This window comes from Penicillium psychrofluorescens, assembly GCF_964197705.1.
Source record: "Penicillium psychrofluorescens genome assembly, chromosome: 5".
NCBI lineage: Eukaryota > Fungi > Ascomycota > Eurotiomycetes > Eurotiales > Aspergillaceae > Penicillium > Penicillium psychrofluorescens.
Window position 1 is genome coordinate 1,740,995 of NC_133443.1, and position 11,831 is coordinate 1,752,825.

The 11,831-nt window shown below is 53.4% G+C and overlaps 5 protein-coding genes across 5 annotated transcripts; all 5 read right to left on the reverse strand.

Moving 5' to 3' along the window:
* Window positions 1-861: 861 nt before the first annotated feature.
* On the reverse strand, window positions 862-1,491 carry PFLUO_LOCUS7922 (uncharacterized protein; the record flags this gene model as incomplete). Its single annotated transcript, XM_073785605.1, has 1 exon — window positions 862-1,491. The coding sequence occupies one exon, from the start codon at window positions 1,489-1,491 to the stop codon at window positions 862-864; it is 630 nt and encodes a 209-aa protein (XP_073641944.1).
* Window positions 1,492-3,323: 1,832 nt separating this feature from the next.
* PFLUO_LOCUS7923 (uncharacterized protein) lies at window positions 3,324-6,073 on the reverse strand (the record flags this gene model as incomplete). The annotated part of the gene is made up of 2 exons (XM_073785606.1): window positions 3,324-5,757; window positions 5,820-6,073. 2 exons carry the CDS (start codon window positions 6,071-6,073, stop codon window positions 3,324-3,326), a joined length of 2,688 nt encoding a protein of 895 aa, XP_073641945.1.
* Window positions 6,074-7,273: 1,200 nt separating this feature from the next.
* On the reverse strand, window positions 7,274-8,041 carry PFLUO_LOCUS7924 (uncharacterized protein; the record flags this gene model as incomplete). The annotated part of the gene is made up of 1 exon (XM_073785607.1): window positions 7,274-8,041. The coding sequence occupies one exon, from the start codon at window positions 8,039-8,041 to the stop codon at window positions 7,274-7,276; it is 768 nt and encodes a 255-aa protein (XP_073641946.1).
* Window positions 8,042-9,390: 1,349 nt separating this feature from the next.
* PFLUO_LOCUS7925 (uncharacterized protein) lies at window positions 9,391-10,138 on the reverse strand (the record flags this gene model as incomplete). The annotated part of the gene is made up of 2 exons (XM_073785608.1): window positions 9,391-9,779; window positions 9,868-10,138. 2 exons carry the CDS (start codon window positions 10,136-10,138, stop codon window positions 9,391-9,393), a joined length of 660 nt encoding a protein of 219 aa, XP_073641947.1.
* Window positions 10,139-10,521: 383 nt separating this feature from the next.
* On the reverse strand, window positions 10,522-11,565 carry PFLUO_LOCUS7926 (uncharacterized protein; the record flags this gene model as incomplete). Its single annotated transcript, XM_073785609.1, has 4 exons — window positions 10,522-10,761; window positions 10,818-11,102; window positions 11,159-11,357; window positions 11,420-11,565. 4 exons carry the CDS (start codon window positions 11,563-11,565, stop codon window positions 10,522-10,524), a joined length of 870 nt encoding a protein of 289 aa, XP_073641948.1.
* Between the last annotated feature and the right edge of the window lie 266 nt (window positions 11,566-11,831).

Here is an 11,831-nt window from a genome sequence, read left to right on the forward strand (position 1 = left end):
CTCTGTCCCTCATTGTAGAAATCTCTGCCGATGGTGCTATTCCTGTTCCTCGCCATGTACCTCGGTCGCGCGGCTCATGCCTGCTCCCGGAACCATACCCCTTCGGCCTACCGTACACTGTGAACAGCGAGTACTACACCCCAGAGTAGATAAACGGGTCCAGGCCCGTCTAGACGTGGGGTCGAACTGCCAGCGTGACCCGGCAGATTTTTTGATCGACACGACAGCCCGATCTCCTATCGATGCAACAGGACAGGCCACGCCTGGGCCACTGCGAAAATCGCTTTAGCATGTTTTAGCATGGGCCCGTGTCCTGACCCCTCTTGCCCCTGTTTTCGAGGCTGGCCGGCCCCTGGATGAACGTGGCGTTTTTCTTTACCGCTGCTTATGCCGTTCCCCGTCGGACGGACTGTCGGCGAGAATGTCGCGGGATCGCTCCGGAGGGGTAGTCGCATGGACCACTCTACGCCTTGTGCTTCGGCAAAGGATTGTGAAGACATCTTGTGTGAAGGCGAATTGAGTTTCGCCGGAATACTTATGGAAGGTTCGCTGTTAGAGTAGGGTCCGAACCAAGGCTACGAAACAAAAGTACACTACAGTCCGTCTATAGTCGACGGGAGTTCCAAGTTGGAGAAGGAAAAGAAGAAGAGGAAACGAGAGAAAAGACAAGACTATTTATCCCCTTCGTCGTATTCCAGTCTCCTCCAGAGAAGACCCAGTTGAGGATTATCAGGCGAATTAGAAATGCCATTCCATTTGACGATCAATCGAGTTTGTCAATCAGAGTTGTCCAAACAATCCGGAAGTGATCTCAAATGATGAGCGATTGTAAGTCCTATCTACATACTGGCCACAGCTCGTTCAAAGCTTTGAATATCCGACTTCTGGTCCCTTCCAGACAAATTTGGCAAGTTTATCCCGAGCTGCACGCATGCATTCCAATACCTCGTCACGCGGAATGTCCAATAATCCGTGGATGCTCCGTGGAACCATTTCCAACCCCCCAAGTTTGACAAAATAGGCCTTTGACTCTCCCCGTTTGACTTTCCCATCGCCAAGATTCTTGCAAGCCTCCCCCCACAACTTGATGGAGTGCAGACTCTGCGGCAAGAACGGCATGACAACAGCCCAGTCGTGAGGCATGAACTCATACTCCACAAAAGTAACCGGGACGCCAGATGCGTCAATGTTCTGGACTAGGAACTTGATCCCGTCACCGTACGTTTCCTGGCCGCCCGCGAACCACATTGGCGGCATTCCTTCCCAATCTGTCCAGGTTGCGGGATCGATGAGCGGATGGCACAGCGCAGAGTTATCGCAGTGCAAATCCCCTCGCGGGGGGGTTGCGGGCCAGATGTGATCTGCTGGAAACTTGCGCTGGATCCAAGGTGCGCCTTCGGATAACCAGTCGATGGCCTCGAATTTCTTCACAGATGGTAACGACAAAGCCAAGTCGGCCGCAGGACTAAAGAGTGCACAGCCCGTGGGCATGGTGATCGGTATGTCTCGACCATTCAAGTGAATAGTTGGCTCTCGGCCACCGGACGCGCGACGCAAGGATTGGAGGAATTGGAGCAGACCAAGATGGAGAACGGCCCCTCCGGATTCGCCAGTCAGTATGATCCTTTTGGGATCGACTGGACTGTGAAAGGAACCAGCAGGGGGTGCAACGAGGTAGAAATACGCAACAATCACATCGAGCAAGATGGTCGGAAGAGTATATTGAGGGGCAAGTCGGTATTGAAAAGTAAATGCGTGGGATCCGCTGTGCTCGCAGAGCTGCTTGATCAGTGGTCTGGAATTAGGAGGACCTGCCCGGCTTTGTTTTGTCAGTTCATCATCCAAAGAATAGCTATAAATTGCATCGTCGACTTACAACCATGCTCCTCCTGTGATGTGAAAAAGAACATTATCTCCTGGAGCATTTGTCTGGATCTCCTTGAACTTCTCATACTCGGTCCAATTGGGCTGTGGAGCCTTGCTGTCTTTCACATCTTTTCTCACTCCAATCCATTCTCCTAGGTATTCGGAGCACGGAGCTGGGGGGTCAAGCTGCTCAACACCTTCACTTTTGGATCTATAGATCTCCCATAGTTTTGAACGCAATGATGCCTCCTCATCCTTTGCAGGGCATGGAATTTTGACCTTGCTTCTCAATATCGGTCCTTTCAGGGGTCTGTCATGAAATGATTGAGACTGTATCTGAGATATGGGAATCCAGGGCGCCGCTTTGAAAGCCTTCCGGAAATCCAGCACCGCTTGCTTTTGGCCATTGGCCGTGTCCATATTTTTGATGAGTTGGCAATGAGAAAAAAATACCAACTTGAATTGCAAGATGGGGGGGGGGCTTTCCATTTTTTCGTAGATTGTCGTGATCGATTTCGGGGGCGGAAAAACGCCCCAGCTTCCATTGGTCAGAGTGGGCACGCAGGTGTTCCGAATATCGAATCTCGCGGATTGTTCGTGGACTTGTCCCCACATCCACGGTATTCCAACGAATTCGATACTTATCGAGTATAGTATAGTACAAAAGCCATCCTAGGATTGTACAATACCGTACAAAGTGCATTTTACGGCGTGCCTCAATTTAAGGAGGGCAGCTCAAATGATTGATCTGCGCTAAGGACTTGGCGGTGGGATTAGGAAAGAGTCACTCAGTGTGTTGGACAAACCGATTTCGAGAACGATTGTATGGCAAATCTTGCTGTTCTTTTAGATAGATTTTATTGACCTTACCACTGACTTGCCACCACAAGCCCACTATGCATTTCCAATCCCTCCCTGTCTTGGCTGACGTCTCTGTCGTGGTTGCTAATAGCACGGTCTCATTTATGTTTAAGTCGGAAATATGGGGCTTCATCGATTCCATAACTGAAGCAAAGGACATGCAAGAATCGATGCATTATATTAAGTAGAGAGACTGATATCCGCAGACGCGAATACAACCCGTCCTATCCTGTTGTCGCATCAAGAAACCAACAAAGTCCCACCAAAATATGTACAAGAAACACAAAATGGACATTTCCTCAAGAAATCTCCCCAGTTGTTCTCTTTCTGTCTCTCTTCCATCTCAAACCCAAATTCCCCTCGGATGCATGATAACTGTGACATTTGAACCCCAAAACCGAAGATGCAACCCAGTAAACCCCCATGCATAATAATGAAGACACAGTAAAAAAAAAAAAACAGCGCAATTCTCAAGGGATATGAGAGTGACATGAAAACCATCATGATAATGTAAGACATGGGACGAAGATATGACCCGCGATGCAACCCAATAAACACGCAAAATTCACAAGATATTCTTTTTGGACGGCAAGGTTCTAGGCATCGCGCCATCCCCAGATGCGTTTCTGCTCGTTGATATACCAGAACCCGACTTTCTCGGCGTCCTGGATCCATGCGGCTGCATCTTCCCCGTGCTTGGCATAGACATCTTCGACCAAGTCATCAAGAGACCATGCGGATATGGGATCTTTCTCGCCGGGATCCACGCCGACATTGGTGAAGCGGTACTCGAAGTCTTCCTTCATGGGGAGGATGAGGCGGTAGGGGACGTCGGCGGCGGACACAGCCATCATGGCGCCGCCGGCATTGACCATGCCCATGTTCCAGGCAGAACGTCTCAAAGGGCCCTTGCGATGGGACCCGCGCTCATCAGAGGAGCGCTTCATGTGGGATGATGTTGAGACCGTGATGTTGACCTCTTCGCCGAAATGCGGGCTGGTGCCTCCAGGAATATAGTCTGTATCTGGGTGGTGATGGGGAGGCTCTTCGATTGAGGAAAGGAAAGGCCGTAGAAGTGACTGGCCCTGGTATTCGGGCAACAGGGAAGCAGCAATGGCGGCGTCATTGGCAGGGAGTGACTTGGACTGAATGAGAAGATCCAGGATGGTCGGGAGGATGCTGAGGGCGGTTGCGTTGGCGGCGATGTCGACTCGGGGCATTTGCGGATGACGGAATACCAAGGGAACGCGGAAGTTGCTAACATGGCCATTGTTGTAGGTACCAGTGTGGTCACGGTCGTCCTCGCCGAATGCTTGGCCGTGGTCACCAACCACGACGACCAGGGTCTGATTCGCGATGCCTGACTCATCAAGCATCCCCAGGATATCGCCAATCCAGTTATCGACGAAGCGTACCGTATTCAAGTAGTTGTTCATCAGATCATGGTTGATGTTGCCCTGATCAGCCACGTAGGGCTCTTTAGTGTAATTTTCCGGTGGGCTCCACGGGTGATGTGTTGTGCTGGTAACGTGAGAGAGAAACAGGCGCGTGTGGTTCTGGACAGCCTCGTCGATCAAATCCTGAATATACGGCCGCAGCTCGGTTTCGGCATACCCAAAGTAGTTGATCTCCTCGCCTTTGGGCTTGTGTTTCGCATCCTTTGCCTCCAGCGTTTTCTTGACAACCTTGTGCTTGAATCCAATGTGATCGTTCAGGATATCCTGGCGGTCGTAATCATCGGTGATGGACTGCAGGAACACAGACTTCCAGGGATTGCTGAACGGCTCGGGCGTCATCAAGGTCTTGTTGGCCCGAGTCTTGAGTTCGTTGAACAATTCCAAGATCTGCGGCAGACATGGCTGGTAGATCTCGAGCAAAGACTCTTCCAACAGATCCACAGGCAACGGATTGACACCACAGTGGCTGTTGAGAAAGCTCTTGAAGGTCAAGGAGCTGCCCGTTACGGCGCCACGGACATTGATCCCACCCATGCCTTCTGCTGCCGAATCTTGCCAAGTGGCGTTGCTCAGATCGACAAGCTTGCCCTTGCTATCCGTGGCATACTCGCCCGTCAGCATCTGCGCTACGGGCGTCGCGCCCACCAGCCGGTCGATAGCTTCGTCGTAGTTCGCCTTTTTATGCGAGGCGAGCAGGCCCTCAAATAGCGGAGTTCCCTGCTGCACAGGAAACAAGTCTTTGCGTCCACTCTCCAGGGTCAAAACTATGATATGCTCGATCTCGACGGGGTGATCTTGAAACGCTTTCTGCAGGGGCTCGAAGATGTCGCTGTCCAGATTGGAAATCTTGAGCGGGTCCTTTTCCGGGTAATAGTAGCCTCCTTCATCTCCATCACAAACATAGGCATAGTGGTTATCGGCCACTCGGAGCTCGGCAGGGCTGGTGTCCAAGCGTCTAAACCCCGGGCCTGGGTTCAGTGGGAGCCACGCTGGCCGTATCCATCCCTCCTCCCCCTCTTCTGGTTTGACTATATGGTGGAATGACGCCGTGCTATCCTCCTCCCACAGGGGGAAAGGAAGGGAAGGAGTACGACAGCCCTTGGCCACATTGGCTTTGGAGTGAAACGCATCCAGAAGTGTGACCGGCAGCGCTCCCGAGAGATGGTCGTAGGGCACCGACGGCCTTGTGAGCTCCAGAAACAGAAGCGAAACACACGCGGCGGCGGCAGGCGCGATGCGACGAAGCGCGCGCGGGTCAACTGCTGGAATGTGCGGTTTGGCAGTAAGCGAACGAATGTCCACCGGGAGTCTCTGCGGCGCCCTCAGGCCGCCCAGACACATTTCTCGCAGGCTGTGCAGGCCGATCCCAATCCAGTGGTATAGCTGTGAGTGGATTAGCCAAGCTACCAAGCCCAACACGGTTCCGGCGGCGGAGACGGTCGAGATGCCGCTCAGCAGGATCTTCATGGCCGCGGGATCACTGATGAAGGAGTTGCTGGCAGACCAGGAGACTTCGGCGCCTGTCTGCATGAAGAAGCCGATCTGAATGGAGCACGCGCCCCAGGTGGCTAGGCTGGAACAACACCGTCAGCTTTTTTTATATCTCCACTTTTTTTTTCGGAGAGGTAAACATACGACAAGAATGCCCCAATCGCAGTAGATATCCATTGCCATCGGGTTTCCGGTGATGGGTATTGGAGAAGCCACCGCACGCAGATAATGACCAGCACATCAGGCAGCACGAGGGTCGGTGAAAAGAGAACGAAGTAAAGGAAGGGTAGGGAGTTGAAATGCAGCGCAAGATGCAGGGCCTTGGAGGTGAGGCCGCTTACGACGAGGGCCGAGAAGAGGAACGGCGTTACCGGTGGGAGGAAGGGAAAACGCAACATGGCGAGATCAGCTCATGGTCGACCGGGTGGGATGGGTTGATGTGCAACGAGATGGGAAGGAAACGGCGCGTCGGCGGGAGCTGTCAGGAACGGACAGGAACGGAAAGGAAAGGAACGTCCAGGTGCAAAAGGGAAGCCCAGAAGAAAGGGAAGAAAAAGGGAGGGAAGGGAATGACTGAGCAAGAATGGAGAAGGAGAGGAATGTGTTCGGGTCAAACAATTTCTTAGACAAGGCCGGGGATAGCCCCAATGAGAGCGCGACGATGTGAGACTAGCCCGGCCCACTAGACCCAGCCGGGCATCTTTGCACACGATCTGAACAGAGGCACTCGGATGCGTCGGAGGAAAAAGACCCTGCAGTTTATTTTTATTGCACCTTAATGCTTGGTTGGTCTCCACTGAGCCTCCCCTGCGCCGAGTAACACCCCTTTCGTGAGTAATAAGCCCATCACCCCTGTCGTCGCTTAACCACCGTTGGTGATGTAGTGCCCGTGCACTGCCCCTGAGGGGTGTGATGCGCGAAAAGGCCGCGACAACGGTCACCTTGATCGAACAGGGGCCCCATAAAATTAATCTAAACCCCGGGATCCTCGGAGTTCCCACCGTAATGTCTACGTTGATCCAGGGTGTGGCCCACTGGATCGTCGACTATGGATTGACGTACATAGGACAGGGACTGTAGGATGGATGCAACAAGTGAGCCCGGTTGTGACTGAGCCCGGTTGTGCCTGCTGCCTGTCATGGCCGACCATTGTTTGATGCTCGCTGGTAACTCGCAGTAGGGACTAGCGCAAAGTATAATTGATGGGAGATGGGGACGAGGAACACGATGGATTGGGTAAGAGAAACGAGACCGACTCGCAGGAATGGACGGGCAGAGCCGCACACATGGTCAACACTGCCCCGATCCAGGGCTAGTCTGGCACATCGCCCCATCCGTTCCTCGTTCTGGCAGCTGAGTGCCAAGAGTGCCCCATATCGCCGGTACGAACTTCGACGCCGACGACCGAAGACAAAGATGTCGACATGCTTCATCGGGCAACTCTAGAGGTGGCGGATAAATTGATAAAATAATAATAATGGGAATCATAATGAGAATCATAGATGAACAGGCTGTCTATATCAACTTCCGAGAAAGGGGAGGAAAGAACAATAGTCGTCGCCCAATATATACAAACCCCTGCATCCCCCAGTCCTACCCTACTCCTTCTGGGAGTCCTTCAATTCCCCTCGCTCCCTAACCATGTCCGCCACCCCTCTACCCACGTCAGATTCCAATCCCTCAAATCCCTGGACAACTCCCTGGCGATCCCCCGCGCCCATCTCCTGGCTCATCTTAAATTTGCCTTGCAGGCGCTCAATGCGAATTTCGATCCCGATAATATTCTTCCTCAGCAGGTTGACATACGAGTCTGGCGCATCGGACACCTTCCACGGCGCGGACGAGCCCATGATCGACCCCTCCGCGTGCTGCGAGAGATCCTCGATCTGCGTCTGGAGGAAGCTCTGCGTCTCCTCGGACTTGCTGTCGCAGTAGACCTTGATCCGTCCGTAGGCCTGCGCGGCGGCGTAGTTCCACGTCGGGACGACCTTGCCGGTCGCGGGCTTGGTTTCCGTATAGAACTTAGGAGTGACGTAGTGGTGATGCGGAGCGTTGAATAAGACCAGGACTTCGTCTGGTAGTTCGAGGGTGGTTTTGCCACTGGCTTGTTCCGCGGCCAGCGCTTCCATCAGCGCTTTGGCTTGCGGGTTCGCTCTGGCGATGTGCCCGCGCAAGATCCCGTTGGACGCATTTTCGTTCTCCTCGTTTGTGGGAGGCACATCGAGAAGGAAGGGGATGTGGCTCGTCTGGATGAATGGGTGGTCGGTGGATTTGATGGCGGTCGTGAGGAGACCGAGCGGGTTGTCGTGGATGAGTTGTTGGAGCACTTGGACGCTCTTCTCGACGTGTGCGGCCCGGAGATACATGGCGTAGGTAGTAGATGTTGGTTTCTGGTACAATTAACTAGTCGCCCTTGTAGCCCTTCTCACCTCCGATATCTTCAATTCGGAGTCATCGCGTATTCTGGCGCTGTGATTGGTAGTCGGCGCCGACCCACCCTTTAGTTATCAACACACCCTTCGAACCGAGTGATCAGCTCTATAGAAATTGGATACTGGAGTTTGCATCAAAGGAGTGGTCTATGCGAATTTCCCGCGTGATATTATTGTCGAGGCCTGCATGGGTCCAGTACTAAGTGACTGACCATGATTGGGAGAATTGAAGGCGATGATAGATGATAGGGAATGAGAGGGAACCGATGAGCCATCCACGAAGGTAGACATGAGACGGGATATGAGATGGGATAGGAGCTGCGCTATCTTTCTCCAATATGTCTGGGCGATTAGTGAACGAGAAAGGATCGAAGCATCTACTTGGGGACGCCGATTTCGAGACGAAGCGAACCATATACATGGCGCGAGACAATGATCCGACATGGAGTTCTGATCGTACACCTCTAGTTTCTTCTCTCGGAGCTTAAACCGAACTATGTAGGACAACAAGCCCAATGAAAAAAGACCGCAGATTCGTTGTAGAACGCAATCAACTTGCGGGACCGCTGCGCTGCTGCCCCAGCGAGCCGGTGCGCCCGAGTCCTCCGAGTAGCGCCACGATCACCACGCCCGGCATATATAAGTGAGAGAAACTATTTAAAACATAAGGATGCCTTTTACTTCGCTTTCCATCTGGAAGGATCGACATGGGAATAAGTCTTATGCTCCAAGATCTTCAGAAGGCCAAAAAAGGACCCATAGGATAGACCATCACGACATAAACACCACCACAGCATAGACATCACCTCCACATAACAAGGATCATAGCAAATCAGAAGCCAAAAAAGTTCACCTGGCTGTTATACCGGCCGCCAGGCTATGAAACAGCGTCCTCTACCCGACTTACACGTTGGTAGGCAGTGCAACGGGTCGCTGATTTCAGCAGTGGTCTGCAGTCCACCCGGTCCCAGCGCCAGCTGCAGACTGGCCTCACCTGGAATCGAACAGGGCTCCTTTGAGTGCCTAGGGGCTGCCTGCCCACTCGACTAGTTACCTCTGTTGTTCACAGAGAAGGAGGTACTGGGGGCATAACCGAGCAACGGGTATCGCTTTATATCGGCTCAATATCTATCCCCCAGTTGCATTCCCAGGTTCTTGACTGCGTGGGAGATGTGGATTAGATATTTGATGGTCCCATAATGATATACAAAGGAATCGTACTCATCCACCCTGCGCACCTAGCCGTCCGTATACGTCCATTCCCCCGTATATACGGCCACACATCACGCAACAGGCGACACCAACCCACCCTGGCCCAGCTTTTCCATAACGCCAGGACTTAATCGCAACAATCTCTCAATCTCACCCTGCGGCAGACCCTGCTGATCCCGCATCCTCAGCGCCGACTGGATCGTGAAGGCATCCACAAACCGGCGACCACCACGGCCCGTGAGCCCGATCTGCGCGGCTTCGTCTTCTGCCGCTTTGGTAATTTGTTGTCGCGCTTTCAGAACCAGGAGTGCTGGGTTGGTGCCCTGTGGCAAGATGGTCTGCTGGGAGGTGCCCTGGCGGTGGAAGGTGCTGGAGTGCGATAGGGTTGGGGATGGGTTGACGGGGCCGATGGAGCGGAGGGAGGCTGCGAAATCCGGGTCGCGACCGTCAAGGTCAATTGCTGTGTAGCTGATGGTTAGTCTTGGGGTTGAGTGGCTAGGAGTGCAGTGTAGGACAGTGGCGATTCTGGGCTAACGGGATAAACGTACCGCTTGATTTCACGCTCGAGGGCTGCTCCTTCGAGTGATATGTTGGTCCTTGTGATGTAGGAGCTTGTGATGGCTGTGACGATTGAGTGGAGGTGGGTGTTGGTGCTGATGTAGGGGTAGGTGTTGGTGTTGGAGCGGCATTGGTGTCCCTCGGCGCGGTGGCCGGAGAGCTCGGAGGTCCTCTCGTTGAAGGAGCAGGTTGTTTGGGATATTGTCGTCGTGCAGCAGCACCGGCCGCGGACCGGACAGGTTTGGAGGCCGCAGAACCCATGGTGACTGGTAGTTAGAGGAGGTCGAAGTAGTGATGCGGGAAAAATGCCGAGGAAGGCTTGGCAGTGGATTAGCGCCTATCACAACAGAGATCCACCATCTATGATTGCGTATCGAAATAGCTGGAATACATGATTTTGAATGAGATAGAATGCATGCTATTGGGACGTGGTACGGCTACAGTGGGCAGTTTCTCATGCAAATACTATATGTTGACTGCCTGCGTCTAATGAACACGAATGGACTCGTGAAGACGTGTCGGATTGAAGATGGATATCATCAGAGGTAAGATACAAGACCAGAGCACAAGGGCCGTCTCGAGGATGGCCACTTTGAAGTCCTTGCGCAGCTTGCGCGGAGGTGTAGGGTCATCAAGACATGCATTTATCGCAGACCAGCAAGGCGCCGGCCCTGCACCTCGCCCAGAGCGCGGCTGCCGCTCACGAATGCAACTACCCCAACTACAGCCACGGCGGGCAGTGTCTGGAAGAGGTTCCAAGAGGTATAGTAGAGGAAAAAGATCCCTTCGAAAGAGACCAGGGATCCCAGGAACACGGCATGGGGGAGAGGCGCCGACTTCAATGCGGCGGAGAGATGGTTCACGTTGACACCGAGGAAGAGCCACTGGAAATCAACACTGATTAGCTAGTTCCCTGGAACGCTGTGGAAGGACACCTTACCAGGCCAGCCAGAATCGGAAGAGCCGCTGCGACCAGGGCCACAAAAGTCAAAGTAATGACAACCGGCGGGCTTGTGGGGTCATCCTTGAATATGTGGTGAATCTCAGGCTGCTTGCCGTATCGCGGGGTGTCGACGGTCGGCACCGGCATGTTGGGGTCGCGCTCGACAGTCAACTTGAAGGCCGAGCTGTCGTACGCCTCGGAACTGCCGAACCCACCGATGACGATGCGGGCATCAAGAGGATCAGAGGCGAGAAGGAATTGAACGGGGAGCTCTTTTTGGGTCTAGGGAAGCTTCCGTTAGCTCTTGGTCGGCGGGACCTTGAGGAGGGGATGTGTACCAGTTCCACTCGAGCCTTGCCCGTATCCTTCACAGTAAACGGATAAGAAACATCCAATCCCGTCCGTGTATCCTGCAACAGAAGGAAGGCCTGGTGTGGCCGCTTGGCCGAGCTTCCTTCCTGCGTGGTGAGGATAACGCGGAGGGTATCAGCGCCGGCGAGCGAGATGGGCTTCGATAATGGGTTGGAGGCGGATAGCCTGCGGTCGCAGAGGACCAAAGATTAGCTTGCGATCACCGGAATGTCAGTGTGAGCTCATACTGTTCCTTCAATCCCGCGTTCACACCGGCGCCCTTGGTTTGAACTGCCACGGTGGCATCAGTATAGCCCCAGGCCGACGCGGCGGCGGCGGGCACAGCGACCGAAGCCAGCAGGCAGAATTGAACAGTGGTCTGCCATAGATGCATAGTGAATGAAACAAACCACAACAATGGAGATCAATTGAATAGGGGATGAATGAATGGAGTTGGAAGTGAAGGGGAGGTGCAGAATAAAGGCGGAAGACACGCTGATAAGCCCCGATCGAGGCCCGTAGTTAGCCCTAATTTCTTTTCTGCCTCCGACCTTCGACACCTTCTTCGTTGCTCTCTTCTCTGTAGAGCTCCCAGTCTCGTCTTTTCCTTTCTTCTGGTCTCTCTACCTGCTCTAATTTCGTCTTTTCTGCTACTCTTTC